This window comes from Rhinoderma darwinii, chromosome 12, assembly GCF_050947455.1.
Source record: "Rhinoderma darwinii isolate aRhiDar2 chromosome 12, aRhiDar2.hap1, whole genome shotgun sequence".
In the NCBI taxonomy this organism is placed as follows: Eukaryota; Metazoa; Chordata; class Amphibia; order Anura; family Rhinodermatidae; genus Rhinoderma; species Rhinoderma darwinii.
In genome coordinates this window covers 17882570-17908011 of record NC_134698.1, presented here as the reverse complement: position 1 = coordinate 17908011, position 25442 = coordinate 17882570, and the positions used below count along the sequence as shown (strand labels likewise).

General features: G+C 40.1%; 1 protein-coding gene across 2 annotated transcripts; it reads right to left on the bottom strand.

The window, feature by feature from the left end:
* Positions 1–3661: 3661 nt before the first annotated feature.
* On the bottom strand, positions 3662–25425 carry CCDC32 (coiled-coil domain containing 32). Of its 2 annotated transcripts, none has more exons than XM_075844813.1 (4): positions 25328–25425; positions 9595–9837; positions 5368–5524; positions 3662–3990 (listed from the first exon to the last, which is right to left on the bottom strand). In XM_075844813.1, exons 1-4 carry the CDS (start codon positions 25404–25406, stop codon positions 3849–3851), a joined length of 621 nt encoding a protein of 206 aa, XP_075700928.1. In that variant the 5' UTR covers positions 25407–25425; the 3' UTR covers positions 3662–3848. The 2 variants fall into 2 exon arrangements, with proteins under 2 accessions (XP_075700928.1, XP_075700929.1); XM_075844814.1 differs by lacking the exon at positions 25328–25425 and adding an exon at positions 14339–14619.
* Between the last annotated feature and the right edge of the window lie 17 nt (positions 25426–25442).

The window sequence follows — 25442 nt, the reverse complement described above, 5'->3', positions numbered from 1 at the left end:
TTTTTTTTTACAACATTTTTAATAACTTTTTTTAACTTGACGGCCTGTAACATTAATCTCTATTCTAATACACTATGACATATCAGAAGTTTGCTGAAAGCTTAGTTACCCTTTAAAAAAGGTTTTATAAAGTTGTAAGCCTTCTAACGTCCTAGAAAAAGAAAAGGATATTCAAAAAAATGATACGAACGTAAAGTAGACATATGGTAAATGTTAGTTCATTTTGTTTCAAATATATTTTTTATCTTATGCATTACAAATAAAAGAAGAAAATAAAGATATAATTGCTTATAGTTTTCTGTGCAATATGGGACAATTCTAGTCTGGATATGTTAGTTAATTTTGAGTGGTATAACTATAAGGCCTTATTTACACGAGCGTAGTTCACGTCCGTGATTTTCACGTGCGTCGCACGGACCTATGTAACTCAATGGGGCCGTTCAGACAGTCCGTTTTTCACGCAGCGTGTCTCCACTGCGTAAAACTCATGACATGTCCTATACTTGTGCGTTTTTCGTGCATCACGCACCCATTCAAGTCAATGGGTGCGTGAAAATCACGCGTGGCACACGGACACACTTCCATGTGCTGCGCGTGATTCGCACAGCAGTAGATCAAGAAATGAAGGGAAGAATAAAACCACCTCCTTCATTTCTTTTTCTCAACCTCAAAACCGCGTGTCATAAAGATGGCATATGCGTGAAAATCACACAGCCACGCACCATTCACTGATGACACACGGAACTGCAACGCGCAAAAATCGCACACGTTCGTGTGAATTTCACCTTAAATTCAGAAAATGCTCATTTGCTCAAATTTTCAATAAATTTTGGTGTTTTTCACAAATAAAACACTGAATGTATCGACCAAGTTTTACCACTACCGTAAAGTACAATGTGTCATGACAAAACAATCTCCGAATCGCTTGGATAAGTAAAAACACTCCAAAGTTATTACCACATTAAGTGACATGTCAAATTTGAAAAATGAGGCGGTCAGGCAGGTCAAAATTGGCTTCAGCAAGAAGGGGTTAATGGTAAAAAAAAATCTAAGATATACATGACCGTAGTGGTGTTCACGGGCTGTGATTTGCGGCTCGGACGGCCGCGGAGTGTCACCCGCGGCTGCCCGCAAATCACGGGCCGTGCACATGGCTAGGCACATGTCCTATCTTTTTCCGGTCCAGGCTCCCGGGCAATGCCCGGACTGTAGAATCCAAGGTCGTGTGCATGGGTCCATTACAATGAATGGGGTTGAATTGCGGCCGCAAAAATAAGTTTGTGTGCATGGGGCCTTAGCCTGTAGGACAACCATTATCAAGAGATTTTTAAAAAATTTAGCAAATAAAGTAAGAACACTTATTTATTTATTTTTTTAAAGTAGTCTTTATTATAAAACCCACTGCTGTATTCACACAAAACAACACAAAGGGAAATGTACTGCAATGTGGTTGCTATCAGGTTAGGGTTGGAGCTCGGTTGTACTAGTGAACCTGCTCTGGCAGAATTCAAGAGAGCAAGTCCTCCTTCCTCACTTCTCATACAGCAAGATGGCGAGAATGACAACAGCATCGGCAATAGTCCACATGCGGACTGCTGGCCAGTGGATGGTGTTAGTACTTGGATGTGAGCGCCACTAAGGTACAAATATATAGATGATTTTTTTTTTTTCCCCCAAGATAGAAATTGACATTGGCAAATTACACATATAACACAGTTTCGTTTCATAGACTAAATGCATTATGTAACTCTTAATTGACCGCTCATACGTCTTCCATCTTTTTAGGACATTCTGGAATAGCGGCGGTCCATAGAATTACAGGTCAGGGGCAGATACCCAGTAGAGAAAGCAAACGTTTGTAATTAGTTTATTTTTGCTTATTCTGCCATCCAATGGTTGCGGTTTATACAATAGAGAAAGCGACAATGTGACGTTGTCAGGGAATATCCATGTTTATGGCAGCTCTTGTTACAGTCAAAATGTAGTGTAAAGTAAAAATATAGAAAATACTAATATCGCTCCAAGACATTTTGGAAGAAAGGTTGAAAAAAACTAATAATTTAAAAACCTAACAATTGCCTGTTACCAACCGTATCAGAAGAGCCAGATCTGATGCAAATTCTTCTAACAAGGGCACACAAATACATTCTATTTTATTTTATTAACCAGGTAAAAAAAAAATTGTAGTTCAAAAATGTATTTCACATATGAAAAGCACAATAATGAAAAAAAATAAAATACAATGGAGAAGATTTAATAAAACTGGTGCAAAAGTGGAGTAGTTGGCCACGACAACCAATCAGATTCCATCCTTTCATTTTTCAGAGGCTCTTTGGAATATGAAAACAGCGACCTAATTGGTTGCCATTGCAACTACTCCACGTTAGATTTAATTAAAAAAAGGCCCTACATGTGTAAAAATGGTGGGAAAAAAACCCTATCACAAAAAAAAATACTAAAATTACTTTAAATAGTTTTAGCGGTTTAACCAGCATGTGCACAAATAGAAGTAGGAATGTAAGAACATTAATGGGTTGTCTAGGACTAGAAATAAAAGGATTTGCCAGGGACAGCACCACTCACTCTTATGCAAGGCTTGCGTCTATTATTGCAGCTCCATGCACATTCACACAGTTCATAGACAGACATGGCGCAGTTTCTGAGGAAAAAAAGTAGTGCCTTTTTTCTTATCCTGGACAACCCATTTAATTTAGAGCAAAATCTAGAGTTGTAACAAAGCAAATATAATATTTGTAGGAATGTAAATCAAGGTATTTGTTCACACAGTATTTGGTGTAAGGCCTTATTCACACGAGCATGAAAAACGCGCGTGAATCTGATCCGTGTGTGTGTTGCGTTATGCGAGGAGAATGCATTATTCACGCACTCGCAAAGCACATCCTTTTTTTTTCCAATCGAATTGATGCGCAAATCACGCACCGCACACGGATGTGCATCCGTGTGCAGTGCGTGGTTTTCACGCACCCATAGACTTCAATGGGTGCGTAGGTGCGTGAAAACGCACCAATATAGGACATGCAGTGAGTTTCACGCAGCGGACTCTCGCTGCGTGAAAACTCACGCATTCGTGAACGGCCCCATTGAAATTAATGGGTCCATGTGCTGTGCGTGATTTTCGTGCGCAGTTCCGAGCCAACATTTAAGCGTGGGCTACACAAGGTTGCACAAAATTGTGATGCCTGTCGTCTCCTCCCTTCCTTTTGGAATAATGAAATTGCACTGCAGTTTTAGGCCTGGTTCACTAGGTGTGTATTTGATGCGTTTTTGCCGTGTTTTACGTGCCGAAAAACGCGTCAAAAATGCTTGCTTTAAGCTTCCCATTTACATCAATGGGAAAACGCATTGTAGTGCATAGGACGTGTTTAAGAAACGCCCCTAATTCCTATAGTCAATGGAATTCCTAATTACGTGCCCGAAAATGTGCCAAAAAACGCCGCAAAAACACACATAAAAACCGCCTGTAATTTAAAAAGCGCTTTGCAAAAACGCTAGCGTTTTTGATGCGTTTACACATGGGTTTTTTTGAGCGGCGTGTGAACAAGGCCTTAGAGTAACTTTACTTGAGGGCAACTTGGTTCACTGTGCAGCCCGAGCCTAAAGCAACCCAGTTTCCGAAGCAATATAAATAAAATGTAAAAAGACATATTTACCATGTTTTTATTATATCAAGCTATATTGTATTACATGATAACGGTATCTGAGCTGAAAGTGTTAAGTGGTAAAGGGTGTCTTAGTAAACCTAGAATTAAGGATATATTGTCCCCTGCAACTACTGGACTATATAGACCTTCAGATAATACAGCTGGGTACTAGCAGCACAGCGGATCTCACTGTTCGACAGTAGTAGTAGAGTCCTGCTCATTTTCACCATTTATCGGCTGAGATTTGCCAGGTATTAGAAACTGTATTTCCTCTGCATTTATGGCCACTTTCTCTGGCTGCAGCCACCTCTTCAAATGTTCTAGATTGCTGAAAATGTGAGAATTGAAAAAAAGGAAAAAAAATCAATAGGCGTAGGCGGTTAAAAATAAAATCCAAAACACTGAGACTAAGCAAGGGTAATGATTTGTGCTTTAATATGCCTGGAGATGTAATGCTGAGGGACTGGATTGCGTCTTTCGCCTTCTTGATAGATGTCCGTCTCATCTCTTAAGGCCCTTTTACACTGGCCGATAAGCAGCCGGTGCAGCGAGCGCCGATCAACGAGACATCGTTGATCGGCGCTCGTTTGCTCATGTCACACGGAGCTATGGATGTGGACGAGCGGTCGTTACTCCGATCGCTCGTCCCCATACATTATTATCATGTCGGCAGCGCGTCTCCCTGTCTACACACCAAGATGTGCTGCCGACAACGATAATATTTTACTTTTTTTTAAACGATACGACCAGCAGATGATCGAGCGTGTGCTTGGTCATCTGCTGATCGTTCCCGTTATATGAACGCTCGTCTGCCCGATAATCGTCCTATGTAAAATCTGCACCTAACTCTAGAACTGGGCCCCCTGACCACTGTCCTACCTTCTCCTTCTCTCCCACCCGTGACTGACAGGGTGGTCGGAAATAGAGAAACAGAATAGCTCACTGTGCAACGCTTCTTCCGTAACGCCCATTCACTTGTATAGGGGTTACCAATACAGCGTAGCGCAGCTGTTTCCGTACTCCCGATCACCTCCCCAATCAGTGGCCAGAGAGCAGTGGGAGAAAGAGAATGTAGGATGGGGTCAGGGGCCCCATCCTAGAGATAGGTGCGGATCCCAGAGATGGGGCTCGCATTTATCGGATATTTACGGCATATCCTGTGGATATGCCATTAATGTCCAAGATGGGAAAACTCCTTTCATGAACACTGCAATAACAGATTCTGGAGTTGAATATATTTCTGGAATTTAGGGGAAAGTTACTTTTATGGAGATATATGGGATGTCTATATGTTCTACCTGCCATGAATTGGAGGCTTTGCGGACCCCTCCTTCCTAATTCAGTAACAAGAAGTTGTCATTGTCTGCCATGTAACAGACACAGTAAAGCTGCAGCCCAAGAATGTTTCTCGAAACCGGCTAGTTTACATTACACTTGCCAGCCCTCTCACGCTACCGAGACTGCTGTGTGCGTCAGTGACCATGCTGCTGTGATCACAGGACTTTATTAACTAGTAAGTTTCCTCTACAGACACACAGACAGCGTGTAATTCGCTGTTCTGATAAGATATTCTTTACGTCTTTATCCGATTCTCCACACTGCATCATTATCTAGTGGGAATTATCTTTTAACAAAACAATGATTTATTTTATTCCGGTAGATGTCTATAATGCACTCTAATAAATAATGGCTTGTCTCTCAGTACCTATTGTCAACTTCACTTGTTCCAAAATAGGCTTCTGTTTCAGAGGATTCCTGTAGAAATCTGTCCCAGCATTCTTTTTTTGCTTGACCTAGCGAAAGTAACATGTCCTTGGATGTCACTTCACGGTTCTGACCTTTAATCTTCTGCAACCTGCGTTCTGAAATTATAAAATGAAAAATCATTATATATTATGTATATATATATATATATATATATATATATATATATATATATAATTTTAGAACACCTCAATTTCTCCAGTTATTTTTTTACATTAACATGGTTCTAGTACAGCAATTAACATGAAATGGTTCAAAGGTTCAAAAAGTTAGTTAGAAACATAAAAAATAATATGAATTTTTAACTTCAGACCCAACAATAGTCTGAATTTCTGATTTTTTCAGGGAAGACATCAAGGACAGCTGCTCCGCAACACAGAAAGCAAATTATGGTTTGAAATTTGATGCAAACTATTCCTACAGGTGTCTCAACTATTGGAGATTACTTTCAAACTCTCTGATTCTATAATAACTCATGTTGGATCAGACTGCATCGCAACACCCTGTAGGGCAGGATTTGGACAGTTTTGCTCTTCGGGACAGAGCACATTGATATCATAATGGCAAGAAAACGGCAATTAACAAAAGAAGACAGACAGACAATTATAACCCTTAGAAGTGTAGGTCTGTCCTACAGAGAAATTGCCAAGAAAGCCAAGGTGGCAGTCAGTACAGTTTCCTATACCATCAAAAGGCACTTGGAAACTGGTGGAAACTCTGACAGGTAGAGGTCTGGCAGACCAAAGGCCACTGCAAAATCAGATGACAAGCTCTTGAGAGTCAACAGTTTGCGTGATCGGCGCCTCGCCGCACAAAATCTTTAAGCCCAGCTTAATGCAGCACAAAATCTTTAAAGGGAACCTGTCACCAGCATTTTAGCTATAAAGCCAGCAATACCTGGTGAAAGTGGGTGAAAAATCATTGTCATCTAAGCTATAAATATGTTCTAAGTAAGCTCTGTAGCTTTAGTATTCCGTTTTTCAGTGGTCCCACGCCGTATGCAAATGAGCAGAAAAGAGTCAAATCTTCATCTGAAAAGAGTCAGATTTTCATTCCTCCAGCGTCTCAGAGTGGACTCCACCTCCTTCTTTTTGATTGACAGCTCCTTAGCCAGTCAGGGCCGGACAGGTGCCGGCGGTGGGCGGGGTTAAGAAGCTGAGTCCCAGAGGGAAAACTAATTACCATAAAAGGCGGGAAGAGTTTAAACGACTACATTTACTGACAGAGGAGGACTTCAGGAAAGAAGAGAACAGGAATGAACTCTGGACAGCTGCGGCCATTGAGGGGTCAGGCGAGTTTGACAGGTAAGATGTTGATGACAGGATCCCTTTAAGCCCAGCTTAATGCAGCACAGAATAAACAAGTTTCCATTTTAACTGTAAAGAGAAGACTTCAATCTGCAGGTTCGACAGGTCGATTATCAGCAAGAAAGCCACTGCCAAGATTGCAAATAAAAAAAAAAAGAGAAAGAGACTTGCCTGGGCCAAGCAGCATCACCAGTGGACTACAGAAGAGTGGAAGAAGGTCTTACGGACCGATGAATCAAAATTTGACATTTTTGGTTAGTCACGCAGGGTTTTAGTACGTCGTAGAGTACGTGATAAGATGCTTCCTCAGTGTGTGACACCGACTGTCAAACATGGAGGAGGAAGCCCGATGGTCTTGGCTCTTTTGCTGGATCCAGAGTTGGCAACTTGGACAGGGTTACTGGCATACTGGAGAAAAAGGGCTACCACAGAATTTTGATGGGCCATGCAATACCCTCTGGTGTACACCTACTTGGTCAGAGGTTCATATTACAGCAAGACAATGATCCAAAATATAATTCTAGGTTATGTCAGAACTACCTAAGAAGACAAGAAGAAGCTGGAAGGCTTTAAAGAATGGAATGGCCTCCAAAGTCTCCAGACTAAAACCCCATTGAGCTTGTTTGGGATGAACTGGACAGAAGGGTGAAAGCAAAGCAACCTACACGTGCAGCACATTTGTGAGAACTTCTGCAACAATGTTGGGAAGAAATTTCGGAACAATATCTGAATGCAATTGTAGAAAGAATGCCTCGATCGTGTAAAGCTGTTATATCCGCTAGTGGTGGCGACTTTGAAGAGTCAAAAATCGAGATTTAAGTTGTGGAAACAAAGGTAATCTTTTATTTTTATTCATTTGAACTTGTTTATTTCTTCTATGCTTTCATTTCAAAGTACATTTGAGGCATTCAACTGTGTAAATAAAATTGGAAAAATGTAGGTATTCTAAAACTTTTGACTGGTAGTGTATATATGCTGTATACTAGAAAATGTATTCAATCTACAGGCTGGGGTGGATACAGAGCACCCCCACATCAAATTAGAAACATTATATCTTCAAGCTACAAATGGAGGGTTAGCACTTCTTTACTTTCACAGCTGTAATATATAAATGGCTGCAATGATAAACTGATCAAATATTTCCTGAAAGAAAAAAAATATACACTACATAATTGCGGTTCCTAGAAACAGGGATAATGGCCACTTTAGAAGTGAAAAAATAATTGCCAATGGGCTTCATGTTACAAAAAGTTTGGGACACAGTAAAAAAAGACGCAAAAATATTGAAGGATATTGGGAATACACTACTCAGAATAAAACTTAAAAATTTGGGAGAACATGGTGTAACATAAAATATTTAAGGTAGGTAAGATAAAAACGTTTGATAAACTAAGGGAGGAATATCCGTTGGGCACTCAAGACATATTTTATTACTCTCAATGTGTCAATTTTGTTTTAAAATGTCTGTTGTCTAGAATATATAAAATTCTGGGGAATGCAGATACAGGACTATAGTCCCTTAATCTAGGGGAAATGGAAACGGATGCTGGAGGGTTTGTCTTTGCACCAATGTAATGACTCACTGAGAAGAATCTATAAAAAATGACACAAAACAAATCCTATAAAGAGTGTCTTAATTATTATTATATGTAAAAAATGCTAAGTAAATTTTGCAAAAAAAAAAAAAGATAAATGTCCAAGGTGCAAATCTACCAGTGACGATCTAATCCATATGACATGGACTTATTCAAGACTGCACCATTACTTTACTAGTGTAAAGAGGGCCTGAAAAGGGCCCTCCAAAAAATATTATATTCCCCTTAGGCCCCATGCACACGACCGCGTTTGGTCTGTGATATACAGTCCGCATGTCCCGGACCGAACACAGTGCAGGGAGCCGGGCTCCTAGCGTCATACTTATCTATGACGCTAGGTGTCACTGGCGGTCCACGGAACTACTGTCCCGTACCGAAAACATGATTACAGTACGAGACAGTTGTCCCTCAGCGAGGCAGTGACACCTAGCGTCATAGATAAGTATGACGCTAGGAGCCCGGCTCCCTGCACTGTGTTCGGTCCGGGACATGCAAACTGTATATCACGGATCGAACACGGTCGTGTGCATGGGACCTTAGGGCTTTCACGTAAGCCTGAAGAAGAAGAAGAACAAACATGTCTAAATGGAGGGACGAGAGCACACTGACACTGCAGTCTTGGGACTTTTATATGGACAATTTAATGAGGACAACCAGGGTCTAGGATATAGCCAAACTAAAGGGATACCACCTACTCATTGGCCTTTATGGGAAGGCAGGCCCCTGCTGAAATAACAAGCAATGAAATAGGAGGGGGGGGGGGGGCTGAGATGTAATTATTTACTTTTTTTAAGAGAAAATCCTGGCCATTTATCGAGCTGTAGAAACAACAACCCAAAAAACAATGTAGGTATTCATTTTTATCCAATTCCACCCCACAAAGAATTTGTTTTCCGTTTCCCGGTACATTATATGGTACTTTAAATGGAGCCAATAGAAACTACAACTCCTCCCGCAAAAAATAAGCCCTCACCCCACTCTATTGACGGAAAAACAAAAATGTTATGGCTCCTGGAAGGCGGGGAGTGAAAAACTAAAACTTAAAAACGAAAAATGACGGTGGTTAAGGGGTTAATGTTATGGCTGATTAGTGTAAAATACATTTATTATAAATTGTCAGGTTTAAGAATGCAACACTTTCCATTGTTGGCAATACTAAGTAAAATATAAAGAACAAAACGACATTAATGGCAGAATACCGATAAAACCTGAACGAAAGGGATGTGTAGAAAATATAGAAAAGCAGAAAGGACTTGCTCTACTGACCTAAAGATGCTAAGTAGATTTCGGAATCTTGTAATGGAGCCCAAGGTTTTGGGGAGTAGGATGGGGCAGCGTTCTGCGGTATTTCACTAGGACGTGGACACAGGAAAGAGTCTGAAAAGGATTCGGACAGGTTCACTTCCTGGATGTCTGGCGTACAGGGGCAAATCTCAGCCCACATATCCTTGCAGGATGCCACGTCCCCAAAATCCAGGCTCTCAATCATCCTCATTGGTGCTACGTACCCTAGAAAAAAAGAAATAGAAAATGCAACGTTATAAAACGGTCTGGAAAATGTAACAAAATTGGCGCCGCGCTGGTCCTTAGTATCACTGTACTATTACAACACAAAAGAAAAAAGTCTGAAGGCTTCTTCATCAGTGTATGATACAATACTCAAAATGATCGAAATAGGTTGTTTGTAGTAATGAACTTCAAGAACTTCAGATATTGTTATAGTATAATTCAAATAAAATATTCCTATATACTAACTAACCCCTTAACGACCCGCGCAGTACTATTATGTCGCGCTGAGTGCATTGTTCGCGCTCAGCTTAGTAATAGTAGGGCGCATCTTTAGTACGGCCCCCATTTTTCCCAGCCACTTGTATGCCACGTCTTGGAAAGCAGCCTATCACAGCTCATTCCCCTGGGACCAATCACGGTGGTCCCCACTGATTAATCCCTTAGATGCAGCGGTCAATAGCGACCACGGCATCTAAGGTGTTAGAACGCCATCGGAGTACCCCGAGACGTGATTGCAGGGTGCTGATGGTTGCTATAGCAACCGGAGTCCTAACAATGGCCTCCAGGTCTGTCATCTACCAGAGGAAGGTCCTAATAGTCTGCCTGTCAGGTGTAATACACTGCAATACATAAGTTTTGCAGCATATTATAACAGCAATCAGACAGTAGGACCTTCAAGTCCCCTCGTGGGACTAAAAAAAAAAAGTTTAAAAAAAAATTACAAAATATTTGCAGAAGAATAAAGTATTTTATAAAAAAATGAATACATTATAAAAACTATACATATTTGGCATCGCCACATCCATAACTAGCCGAACTGTAACTATTATGTTCTTTATCCCACAAGGTGAACACCATAAAAAAAATACAAAAAAAAAACAATGCCAGAATCGCTATATTTTGGCCACTTCACCTCCCAAAAAATGGAATAAAAAGGGATTAAAAAGTTGCATGTACCCCAAAATTGTACCAATTAAAACTATAGCCTGTCCCACAAAAAAACAATCCCTCAGTTTTTTTTAACCCCTTAATGACCAGCCTATTTTAGAGCTTAATGACCAAGCCATTTTTTACGTTTTTCCATCGTCTCATTCTAAGATCTATAACCTTTTTATTTTTGCGTCATCATAGCTGTATAAGGTCTTGTTTTTTGCGGGACAAGTTGTAATTTTTAATAGCACCATTTTGGGGTACATAGAATTTATTTATTAACTTTTAGTAACTTTTTTGGGGGGGGATAGAAAAAAAACAGCAATTTCGCCACACTGTTTTGCGTCCTGAATTTACTCCGTTTACCGTGTGGTATGAATAACACAATAACTTTATTCAGCGGGTTGTTGCGATTGCAACGATACCAAATTTGTATCGTTTTTGTATGTTTTACTAATTTTACACAGTGAAAACACTTTTCTTTCAAAATTATTTTTGTGTCTCCATATTTGAAGAGCCGTAACGTTTTTATTTTTTCGCCGGGACGACTTGTAGTTTTTATCGGTACCATTTTGGAGTAGATGCCACTTTTTATAAAGTACAGTGAAGTTTACCGCTCAGACGGCACTGGTAACAGTCCAATATCATTCAGTATGGGCTCTCTCCCAGAAAAATGCAGTGGACACTCCGCAATCCAATGAGGGTGTGGATGGTAATTCTTATCCTTGTAGTTCCACCAAGCTCCTTATCGTCTCTCTCCACATTCAAAGAACTCCTGGTAGGAAAAGGATCTTATGTCTCTAATAGATGGAAAAAGGAAGACACATAGTGCAACACCCTCTGAAAAAGATTGCTCCACGCCAAGTTTAATCCATACTCACAGAAGTAACAAGAAATAAAAGCATCAAGGTAAGTAAAAATCTTTAAAATTTCTAGGCGGCACGCCAAACACTCTCGCCCTAAGTGTTTGGCGTGCCGCCTAGAAATTTTAAAGATTTTTACTTACCTTGATGCTTTTATTTCTTGTTACTTCTGTGAGTATGGATTAAACTTGGCGTGGAGCAATCTTTTTCAGAGGGTGTTGCACTATGTGTCTTCCTTTTTCCATCTATTAGAGACATAAGATCCTTTTCCTACCAGGAGTTTTTTGAATGTGGAGGGAGACGATAAGGAGCTTGGTGGAACTACAAGGATAAGAATTACCATCCACACCCTCATTGGATTGCGGACTGTCCACTGCATTTTTCTGGGAGAGAGTCCATACTGAATGATATTGGACTGTTACCAGTGCCGTCTGAGCGGTAAACTTCACTGTACTTTATATATGCTATTTAGGGTATTTGTTGGATCATACCCAATTTAGTTTTGCCAGCTCCGGTCTGAGAGAGATTTTGTGGGTATTTGAGCCAAGAGAAACCACCATTATATTTAGATGCCACTTTTTGATCACTTTTTAATCACATTTTATTTTAAGGCTGGATTAAAAGAAAATAGCAATTTTTTTATCTTATTTTTTACGACGTTCACCGTGCGGGTTAAATGATGTAATAAGTTTATAGTCGGGGTCGATACGGACGCGGCGATATCAAATATGTGTAACTTTTTAACTTTATTTTGTTTGTTAATAATAAAGCAGTTTGTAAGGGGGAAAAGTGGGTTTTTCATTTTTTTTTCTCACTTTTTATTAAACTTTTTTTTTCACTTATTTACTAGTCCCACTAGGGGACTTCAGTATGTGATTATCCGATCGCATTTATAGTACATTGCAATACTTTTGTATTGCAGTGTATTACTGCCTCTCCGTGTAAAACGGACAGGCATCTGCTAGGACATGCCTCCGGCATGATCTAGAAGGCATTCACCACAGGCAGACCTGGGGGCCTTTATTAGGCCCCCGGCTGCCATCTGAGACAGAGACACTCGGCGATCTTATCGCCGGGTGTCGGTGGGATGAGAGGGAGCTCCCTCCCTCTCTCCAAAACCACTCCGATGCGGTGCACGCTATTGAGCACCGCATCTGAAGGGTTAAGCGGGTGAGATCGATACGAATATCGATCTCACACCTTCGAGCAGGGACGCCCCCATCCTTCAGCTACCTCTGGCAGCTGCGAGCAGGGAGATTTCACAGCTCCCTGCTCTGTTTATTTATTCCGATGCAGCGACATAAAAAGGCTTATGCATCAGAATAAAGCCTGTTAGTGGCCGCCGTAAAAACACTATGGGGCGGTCACTAACAGGTTAAATAAAAAAAAGTTTATGGCTCGTGGAGTAATGCAACACAAAAAATAAATAATTTTCTTTAAAAAAGTGATTTTATTGTGCAAACGCTGTAGAACACACTAAAAAAGACATACATTTGGTAAAGCCGGAATCGTATCTATAAATATGTCATTTATAGTAAACGCTGTAAAAACAGAAAAATAATAAAATACCAGAATTGCTGCTTTCTGGTCACCAAGCCTCTCAAAAAATAGAATAAAAATGGATCAAAAAGTCGCATGTACCCCAAAATGAAACCAATAAAAACTACAGATTGTCCTGCAACAAAATAATCACTCACACAGCTCTGGTGGAGAAAAAATAAATCAAAGAAATCTGGCTCTCACAATATTGCGACACAAAAGGTGCAGAGAGTTCCAAAACGGGGATAAGATTGGGCGTCATTTATCAGCATGACACTGGCCACGAATCTATGGATTATTATTTAGTTACCCATTATTATACCACTTTATAATGCCCTGATGTACTCCGCACAGATTACATATACCCCCCCCCCCCCCATTATAACTGAAATACCAATAAAACCCCAAACAGAGCAACTACCAAGCAAAATCTGGGCTCCAAAAGCCAAATGGCGCTCCTTCCCTCCTGAACTGTACATCAGTTTACGTCCACATATATTGCATCCCCATACCCGGGAGAACCCGCTTAACAGTTTATGAGGTATTTGTCTTCAGTGGCACAAGCTGGGCACAACATATTGTGCATACAAGGGGAAAATTTAAATTTTTGATCCATGCGCGATACATAAATTTCTAGTAAAAACACCTGTGGGGTCAAAAAACTCACTACACCCTATAAAAAAATGCATTGAGTGGTGTAGTTTCCCAAATGGGGTCACTTATTGGGGGTTTGTTTTACTATTTGACGTCAGAGCCCTGCAATTGTGGGCCAATGCTGTGAAAATCACAAAATTGACCTCAAATGCGCATGGTGCTCTTCGCTTCTGAGCCCTGTCATAAATCCAGGCAAATTATAAATGTCTTGAGGGGTGTAGTTTCAAAACTGGGGATTCTCGGGGCTCACCACTGTAGTCTGGTAACTCAGGGGCTTTGCGCCCGAACACAGATCCAGCAAAATCTGAGCTTCAAACGACAATGGTGCTCCTTCCCTTCTAAACCCTACCATGTGCCCAAAGCGCAGTTGAGGGCCACATATGGGGTATTGCCGTACTCGGGAGAAATTATGTAACAAATTGTGTGGTGTTTTTTTTTCCTATTTCCCCCTGTGAAAATGAAAAATTAAGAGCTAAAATGACATATTATTGGAAAAAAAATATATTTTCAAATACCTGTTAGGTCAAAATGCTCAGTACACCCCTAGATAAATGCCCTGATGGATGTAGATCCTAAAGTGGAGTCACTTCTCAGGGGGTTTCAACGGTACTGGTACTTCAGGTGTTTTGCAAATGCGACATAGCGCCCATAAACTAATCCATCAAAATCCACATGCCAAACATTGCTCCTGCCATTCTGAGCCCTGCCGTGTCCAAACAGCAGTTTATGACCACATGGGTTGTTTACATACTCTGGAGAAACTGCTTTACAAGTGTTGGTGGGGCTTTTTCTGCTTTAACCCTTGTAAAAATGAAAAATATTCAACATTTTAGTTGAATAAAATTCGATTTTCATTTTCACGGCCCAATTCCAATAAATTCTGCAAAAAACCTGTGGGGTCTAAATGCTCACTATACTCCTAGTTAGATTCCTTGGGGGTTTTGTTTCCCTAATAGGGTGACTTTTGGGCGGTTTCCACAGTTTTTGGCCCTCAGGGGCTTTACAAACGTGACATGGCACCCAAAAACCATTTCAGCAAAATTTGAGCTCCTTCCTTTCTAAACCCTGCCATGTGTTCAAACAGCAGTTTATGACCACATATGGTGTACAAATTTCGGGATGCTTTTTCTCCCATATTTAAAAAAATAATAATTTTAAAATTTTACTTCCACTTTGCTTTAAATCCTGTGTAACGCCTAAAGGGTTAAGAAACTTTCTAAATGCTGTTTTGAATACTTTGAGGGGTGCAGTTTTTAAGTGGGGTGATTTATTGGGGGATTCTAATATATAGGCCTCTCAGGGTATGTGCGAACACAAAATCAAAAATGTCTGAAAATACGGAGCTGTTTTGAAGGGAAAACAACTCCTGATTTTCAGGCGTTTTTTAAGCCACTCGCATTTTTCGCTGCGGTATTTACGGCCGTTTTTTGGAGCTGTTTTTCTATAGAGTCAATGAAAACCGGCTCCAAAAACAGCAAGAAGTGACATGCACTTCTTTTTCGCAGGTTTTTTTTTTACGTGGCCGTTTTTCAAAACGGGCTCGTAAAAAAAACGCCCCGTCGGAACAGAACACCGTTTTTCTTATTGAAATCAATGGGCAGATGTTTGGAGGCGTTCTGCTTCCGATATTTCGGCCGTATACCCTCAAAGTCACTTCAGAACTGAACTGGTCCCTAAAAAAATTGGTTTTGGACATTTTCTTGAAAATGTGAGAAATTGATGCCAAAGATATAAGCCTTGTGAACTTAAAGAGGCTCTGTCACCAGATTTTGCAACCCCTATCTGCTATTGCAGCAGATAGGCGCTGCAATGTAGATTACAGTAACGTTTTTATTTTTTAAAAACGAGCATTTTTGGCCAAGTTATGACCATTTTCGTATTTTTGCAAATGAGGCTTGCAAAAGTACAACTGGGCGTGTTTAAAGTAAAAGTACAACTGGGCGTGTATTATGTGCGTACATCGGGGCGTGTTTACTACTTTTACTAGCTGGGCGCTCTGATGAGAAGTATCATCCACTTCTCTTCACAACGCCCAGCTTCTGGCAGTGCAGATCTGTGACGTCACTCACAGGTCCTGCATCGTGACGGCCACATCGGCACCAGAGGCTACAGTTGATTCTGCAGCAGCATCAGCATTTGCAGGTAAGTAGCTATATCGACTTACCTGCAAACGTCGATGCTGCTGCAGAATCATCTGTAGCCTCTGGTGCCGATGTGTCCTCGCTCGTCTGACACGATGCAGGACCTGTGAGTGACGTCACAGCGTGATCTCTGGAGAACACGGCTGTGTCTGCACTGCCAGAAGCTGGGCGTTCTGAAGAGAAGTGGATGATACTTCTATACACAACGCCCAGCTAGTAAAAGTAGTAAACACGCCCCGATGTACGCACATAATACACGCCCAGTTGTACTTTTACTTTTCAACACGCCCAGTTGGACTTTTGCAAGCCTCATTTGCATAAATACGAAAATGGTCATAACTTGGCCAAAAATGCTCGTTTTTTAAAAATAAAAAAGTTACTGTAATCTACATTGCAGCGCCTATCTGCTGCAATAGCAGATAGGGGTTGCAAAATCTGGTGACAGAGCCTCTTTAAATGGGATTGATAAAATGTCAGAGACATGCAGGACCCGCTATCATTGAATCAGTCAGTGCTGCTGAACTGACGGATACAGGTTTCAGTACTAGATACATCTGATCTGTATACAGGATACAAAGCAGCTGTATCTCAAAAAGGACTGTGTTTTTTGCCTGCAGTCCTTGCATTAGCTTCAATGGCCGTGGGCGAAAAAACATGGATGAAAATACGTGCAGGCAGTTCAAAATCTGCCGCAAAATTCCTGAAGGCAGATTTTTTCTGTCTGCAAAAAACTCAGTTTGAACAGGGCCTAAGAAAGGTATGCAAGCAGCATTTCTAATACAGTTTTCTAATATACATGATTTCCTATTCTACAAATAAGCAAAAAAAACTGGACAAACTTATTTAATTTATAGAGACCTACATACAATACTGCACAGCACCCGTGGACGCCGATATTTGAATTTTGAGGCAGATTTTGACCTGTCTGAAAATTCTTGCCGTGATTTTCACAGCAGTTTTCGCCCGCAGCCATTGAGCGCCGCGGGCCAAAAAGCGCTGCAAAAATAGCTTTCCTTGCCTCCCATTGATTTCATAAACTCACCAATCAGCAAAATGCAGTGATTCTCCCATTCCTGTGGCTGTGTCTGATACTGTAGCTCAGCCCAATTCACACAGAGTTTGACGTGGAAATAGCGTCAAAAACGGCCGAAACTGGCTCCCATTGATTTCAATGGGAGGTCAGAGGCGGAGCCGCGCAAAGAAAGAGCATGCCACATTTTTTACTGCGAGCATCTAAAAACCACCGCGGAAAAAATGCCTCCGCCTCCCATTGGAATCAATGTGAGTCAGTTCCGGAAGTTTTTTTTTACACTGATTCCCGACGCGGTTTTCGCGTCAAAAAAACTATGTGTGAACTGGGTATATAACGCTTTCTCGGCTGTGGACAAAAGGAAAGGGCAAGGATAAACCTTAGAACTTTGTTTCCCACCATTGGTCCAAGAAGAGGAAGAAGCCGGGAGTTATCGGTAAGTCAGAACTTTTTTTTTTTTTTACAAGTTCACGTATATTGGAATCGGAAGTCACTGTCCAGGGTGCTGAACCAGTTCAACTCTTTCAGCACCCTGCACAGTGACTGTCTTCTGCCGGGTTCGGTCAAAACGAGTTCGGCCGAACCCGGTAAAGTTCGGTTCGCTCATGTCTAAGACACTCCGTTCGGATGTTTGTAAACAGAAAAGCACGTGGTGCTTTTCTGTTTACATTCAGTTTGACAGCTCTTGCGCGAATCACGCAGTTCGCACGGAAGTGCTTCCGTGCGGCATGCGTGGTTTTCACGCACCCATTGACTTCAATGGGTGCGTGATGCGCGAAAAACGCACGATTATAGAACATGTCGTGAGTTTTACGCAACGCACTCGCGCTGCGCAAAATTCACGCATCGTCTGCACTGCCCCATAGAGTAATATAGGTGCGTACGACACGCGTGAAAAGCACGCGCGTCGCACGAGCGTATATTACGCTTGTGTAAATGAGGCCTTACTATAACACTATTACTATAATAATTCTACATTACTACAATTATACTATATTACTATAATACTACATTATTATAACAATACTACATTACTATAACAATACTACATTACTATAATAATACTACATTACTATACTACTACATTACTATAACAATACTACATTACTATAACAATACTACATTACTATAATAATACTACATTACTATAATACTACTACATTACTATAACAATACTACATTACTATAATACTACATTACTATAATTCTACATTACTATAACAATACTACATTACTATAACAATACTACATGACTATAATACTACATTACTATAATACTACATTACTATAACAATACTACATTACTATAATACTACATTACTATAATACTACATTACTATAACAATACTACATTACTATAACAATACTACATGACTATAATACTACATTACTATAATACTACATTACTATAACAATACTACATGACTATAATACTACATTACTATAATACTACATTACTATAACAATACTACATTACTATAACAATACTACATTACTATAACAATACTACATGACTATAATACTACATTACTATAATACTACATTACTATAACAATACTACATTACTATAATAATACTACATGACTATAATACTACATTACTATAACAATACTACATTACTATAACAATACTACATTACTATAATACTACATTACTATAACAATACTACATTACTATAACACTACATTACTATAACAATACTACATTACTATAATAATACTACATTACTATAATACTAAATTATTATAACAATACTACATTACTATAATACTACTACATTACTATAATACTACTACATTACTATAATATTACTACATTACTATAATACTACAATACTATAACAATACATTACTATAATAATACTACATTACTATAATACTACATCACTATAACAATACTGCATTACTATAACAATACTACATTACTATAATAATACTACATTACTATAACACTACTACATTACTATAACAATACTACATTACTATAATAATACTACATTACTATAACACTACTACATTACTATAATAATACTACATTACTATAACAATACTACATTACTATAATAATACTACATTACTATAACAATACTACATTACTATAACAATACTACATTACTATAATAATACTACATTACTATAACACTACTACATTACTATAACAATACTACATTACTATAATAATACTACATTACTATAACAATACTACATTACTATAATACTACATTACTATAATACTACATTACTATAATACTACTACATTACTATAACACTACTACATTACTATAATAATACTACATTACTATAACAATACTACATTACTATAATAATACTACATTACTATAACAATACTACATTACTATAACAATACTACATTACTATAACAATACTACATTGCTATAATACTACATTACTATACTACTACATTACTATAACAATACTACATTACTATAATACTACTACATTACTATAACAATACTACATTACTATAATACTAGATTACTATTACAATACTATATTACTATAATACTACATTACTATAACAATACTACATTACTATAACAATACTACATTACTATAACAATACTACATTACTATAATAATACTACATTACTATAACACTACTACATTACTATAACAATACTACATTACTATAATACTACATTACTATAATACTACATTACTATAATACTACATTACTATAACACTACTACATTACTATTATAATACTACATTACTATAACAATACTACATTACTATAACAATACTACATTACTATAACAATACTACATTGCTATAATACTACATTACTATAATAATACTACATGACTATAATACTACATTACTATACTACTACATTACTATAACAATACTACATTACTATAATACTACTACATTACTATAACAATACTACATTACTATAATACTAGATTACTATTACAATACTACATTACTATAATACTACATTACTATAACAATACTACATTACTATAATAATACTACATGACTACATTACTATAACACTACAACATTACTATAACAATACTACATTACTATAATAATACTACATTACTATAATACTAAATTATTATAACAATACTACATTACTATAATACTACTACAACACTATAACAATACGACATTACTATAATACTACTACATTACTATAATACTACTACCTTACTATAATACTACTACATTACTATAATAATACTACATTACTATAACAATACTACATTACTATAATACTACTACATTACTATAACAATACTACATTACTATAATACTACTACCTTACTATAATACTACTACATTACTATAATAATACTACATTACTATAATACTACATTACTATAATACTACTACCTTACTATAATACTACTACATTACTATAATAATACTACATTACTATAACAATACTACATTACTATAATAATACTACATTACTATAATACTACATTACTATAATAATACTACATTACTATAATACTACATTACTATAATAATACTACATTACTATAATACTACATTACTATACTACAACATTACTATAATACTACATTACTATAACAATACTGCATTACTATAAGGCTATGTTCACACGCTTAGTAAAAAACTTCTGAAAATACGGAGCTGTTTTCAAGGGAAAACAGCTCCTGATTTTCAGACGTTTTTTAAGCCACTCGCGTTTTTCGTGGCGTTTTTTATGGCCGTTTTTCTATAGCGTCTATGAAAAACGGCTCCAAAAATGGCTGAAGAAGTGACATGCACTTCTTTTTCGCGGCCCTTTTTTTACTAGGCCGTTTTGAAAAACGGCCGTGTAAAAAAAAGCCCATCGGAACAGAACGTCGTTTTCCCATTGAAATCAATGGGCAGATGTTTGGAGGCGTTCTGCTTCTGAGTTTTCGGCCTTTTACGGCCCAAAAAACATCCCAAAATAAGCCGTGTGAACATACCCTCATAATACCGCTAGGTTTAAACTTAACGGAAATTTCGAGTTTACTCCACGTGCTTATTTTAACAATTCAGTTTTCCAGTTTAAGGCTGGGTTCACACAACCTATTTTCAGGCGTAAACGAGGCGTTTTACGCCTCGAATTACGCCTGAAAACACGGCTCAAATACGTCGGCAAACATCTGCCCATTCATTTCAATGGGTTTGCCGATGTTCTGTGCCGACAACTTGTAATTTTACGCGTTGCTGTCAAAAGACGGCGCGTAAAATAACAGCCTCGTCAAAGAAGTGCAGGACACTTCTTGGGACGTAATTTGAGCCGTTTTTCATTGACTTCAATGAAGAACAGCTCCAAATTAAGGCCGTAATTGACGCCTCGCAAAACGCGAGTACGAGCAATTACGTCTGAAATGCAGGAGCTTTTTTCTCCTGAAAACAGCTCCGTAATTTCATCCGTAATTGTCGTTATCGTGTGCACATACCCTTAGAGTATGTTCACACAGAGTTTTTGCAGGCTGGAAATTCTGCCTCAAAATTGCGTCTGGAATTTTGAGGCAGACTTTTATCTGCCTGCACGCCATTTACCACATATTTTGCTGCGCTTTTTGTCCGCGGCCATTGAACACTGCGGGCAAAAATGACGTGAAAAACGCTTTCTCTACCTCCCATTGATGTCAATGGGAGGTCAGAGATGTAAACGCCCGAAGATAGGGCGTTTGAAGTAAATAGGAGGCGTTTTCAGCCATTTTTGCCACCTTTTCCGGGTCAAAAAAATGTGTGAACAGGGTCTATGTGTCGCTAAATGCAGTCTGGCTGCTCCGTTTGCAGACGCAAGAATTGCAAGATTAGGCAGCCAATTTTTAAACAGTGGCACAGTGCCCTCTGTAGATAATGCCATACCCCCAGATAATGCCAGTGCCCTCTGTAGAGAATGCCACAGTGCCCTCTGTAGAGAATGCCACAGTGCCCTCTGTAGAGAATGCCACAGTGCCCTCTGTAGAGCATGCCACAGTGCCCACTGTAGAGAATGCCACAGTGCCCACTGTAGAGAATGCCACAGTGCCCCCTGTAAAGAATGCCAGTACCCTCTGTAGGGAATGCCACAGTGCCCTCTGTAGGGAATGCCACAGTGCCCTCTGTAGGGAATGCCACAGTGCCCTCTGTAGGGAATGCCACAGTGCCCTCTGTAGAGCATGCCACAGTGCCCTCTGTAGGGAATGCCACAGTGCCCTCTGTAGAGAATGCCAGTACCCTCTGTAGGGAATGCCACAGTGCCCCCTGTAGAGCATGCCACAGTGCCCCCTGTAAAGAATGCCAGTACTCTCTGTAGGGAATGCCACAGTGCTCTCTGTAGAGAATGCCACAGTGCCCGCTGTAGAGAATGCCACAGTGCCCTCTGTAGAGAATGCCACAGTGCCCTCTGTAGAGAATGCCACAGTGCCCTCTGTAGAGAATACCACAGTGCCCTCCACACACGCACTCTGCTGGAGGAGCCCCTGACATCACTGTTCATAGACAGTGACGTTAGGAGATTCTCCTGGACCGGAATGTGATGTCAGGGGCATCCCAAGAGCCGGACTCCCAGAGCAGAGCACTAGTACAGGCTCTGCTCTGGAACTCTGAAAAAGCCATATATAGACAGTGATGTCAGGGGCAAGCCCAGTGCCGGAGTCTCGGGCAGAGCGCTACTTGCTCTGCCTGGGACTCCATCTCTGCTCCTGACATCACTGTCCATATATGGTCCAGGGTTACCGGGAAGAGCCGGATATATATAGTAAACTTAGTATTAACACACTGCTTCTACTGCGCATGTGCCAGCCAGGGAAATTGGTGTGCAAGTATTGCCATGATAACCATGGGCACCTCAGAGTCGTCTTGCGGTGGGGGGGGGGAGGGCGATGAGATGACAGAGTGTCCCCTCCTCTTTCTAAAGGCTCAGATGCCGCGGCACTCTTCATCATGTGAACGGGCTCTCTGTACTCTTATGTAATCACTGTACTACTGCTACATCGCCTATTTTCAGACGTAATGGAGGTGTTTTACGCCTCGAATTACGCCTGAAAAGACGGCTCCAATACGTCTGCAAACATCTGCCCATTGCTTTCAATGGGTTTGTCGATGTACTGCGCCGACGACCTGTCATTTTACGCATCGCTGTCAAAAGACGACGCGTAAAATTACAGCCTCGTCAAAAGAAGTGCAGGACACTTCTTGGGACGTTTTTGGAGCCGTTTTCTCATAAACTATTGAAAACAGCTCCAAAAAACGGCCGAAAAATTGGCGCGAAAACAGCGAGTTGCTCAAAAAACGTCTGAAAATCAGGTGCTGTTTTCCCTTGAAAACAGCTCCGTATTTTCAGACGTTTTTGGCTCAGCGTGTGAACATACCCTTAGGGTATGTGCACACACACTAATTACGTCCGTAATTGACGGACGTATTTCGGCCGCAAGTACCGGACCGAACCCACTGCAGGGAGCCGGGCTCCTAGCATCATAGTTATATACGATGCTAGGAGTCCCTGCCTCGCTGCAGGACAACTGTCCCGTACTGTATTCATGTTTTCAGTACGGGACAGTAGTTCCACGGAGAGGCAGGGACTCCTAGCATCGTATATAACTATGATGCTAGGAGCCCGGCTCCCTGCACTGTGTTCGGTCCGGGACTTGCGGCCGAAATACGTCTGTCAATTACGGACGTAATTAGTGTGTGTGCACATACCCTTAGACTTCCGGTCCCCCGCCAGCGTTATAAAAAATCTATTACAATCTCAGAATCAGCGCGACAGAGGACCGGAATGTATATTAGCGAGTGTACGCACATACTGCAGTGACTACACTGCTAATAATTTTCGGTCCCCACATTACCCCTTTATTAAAGGGTAACTAAACGTTCAACAAACTTCTGACATGTCAGGAGTTTTGATTGGTGGGGTCCAAGCACTGAGACCCCCATCAATTGCTAAAGCGAAACGTCAGAAGTGCTAGTGTGAGCGCTCAGACACTTCTTGTCTGTTCGGCTTTTCCCAGAAAGCCGATTTATCGGAGTACGGGCTCATAGACTTTCTATTGTGTCCATACTCCGCTGCATTGTTTTCCAGAAAAAGCCGAACAGAAACTAAAACGGCTGAGCGCTCACACGAGAACTTCTGCCGCTTCGTTTTAGCGATTGGTGGGGGTCTCAGTGCTCGGACCCCCACCAATCAAAACTTCTGACATCTCACTATGACATGTCAGAAGTTTGTCAAACGTTTAGTAACCCGTTAAGTATTAGTTATATTAGCCTTCACACTCCCCCCTTCCCGGCCATGACATACAGTTACAGTTGCTCATGCCAGCCTATAAGGATGCTGCTTTTATTGTCCAATGAGCCTATAAAAAATAGAGGGAATCTGATTGGCTGCTGTGGACAAGAGCGCAACTTTTTCCTTTACACTAATTTCCATAAATCACCCCCCCCCCCATTTTACGTCTTTGTATTTACACATTTTGGGGACATTTACTAAGCAAAAAGCACCATAATTCTGGCACAAATTGCAGCAAAAGTGTCGTACATGGCGTGCCCCAAATTTATTATGTATTTTAGACACTTTTTACAGCTTACTCCACAATTTTGAAGTGAGTCTACAAAAAGGGATGCGGCTAAGAGGGGTCATAAAACACGCCAGATTAACAGTGCGCCAATTTTTTTTGTTGCAAAATATTGGTGTAAAGAAGCGTCTAGCAAGATGTACAAAATTTATCGTACAGCGTGCGCCATTATGCTAAATTTGGCGCGATTTATACCTGTCTGGTCTAGTTTTATCTAATTTAGGGATCTAATAATAAATCCCCCCAGTGTGGTCCTGGTATTTAGTAGGCCTCAAAATTACTGCTAACTGGAAGAATTGCTCTTACTAACCAATCATATTACAGCTTTCATTTTTTACAGCACAGGTAAGAAATGAAAGCAGATTGGTTGCTTTGGGCAAATCCTCCACTTTTCATCTGCCTCAGTTTGGCCTTGTTAATAGCACGGTATGCCCATGGTATTTGCATTATTTAGAGGTTATGTTGCCACCTATGGTTATATGGTGGGCACTGACACCCACTATATGGCCATGGAGGTTGGCACGATCATGTGTACGCTAATACAGCTGTTAATATTATATAACAGTGTTGTGTTAGGATACTGAACACTGTATAGAATGCTTATTTAGCCAATATCTAGCTCGATTACTAAGGATGAGAGGAGTTGTAGCAATGGATCAACTATTCTACATTGAAAGTGCCCCTCTATAGACCGTGTCGGTGGTCCCGGCCCCATGCTGTACGCGGCACGGTCCACAGACCTCAACCTCTAGTTAGTGGAGTAGAATGAGAACCAAACAACGCGCTGTATACTCACCCTTCACTTCCCAGATCCGACACAGCACTTCCGCCCGTCTGAAGGCGTGTCCTGCTACTGTCCAATCATGGTGCCCCATACCGAGCTGTAATAGGTCGCTTTACCTGTCAGTCAC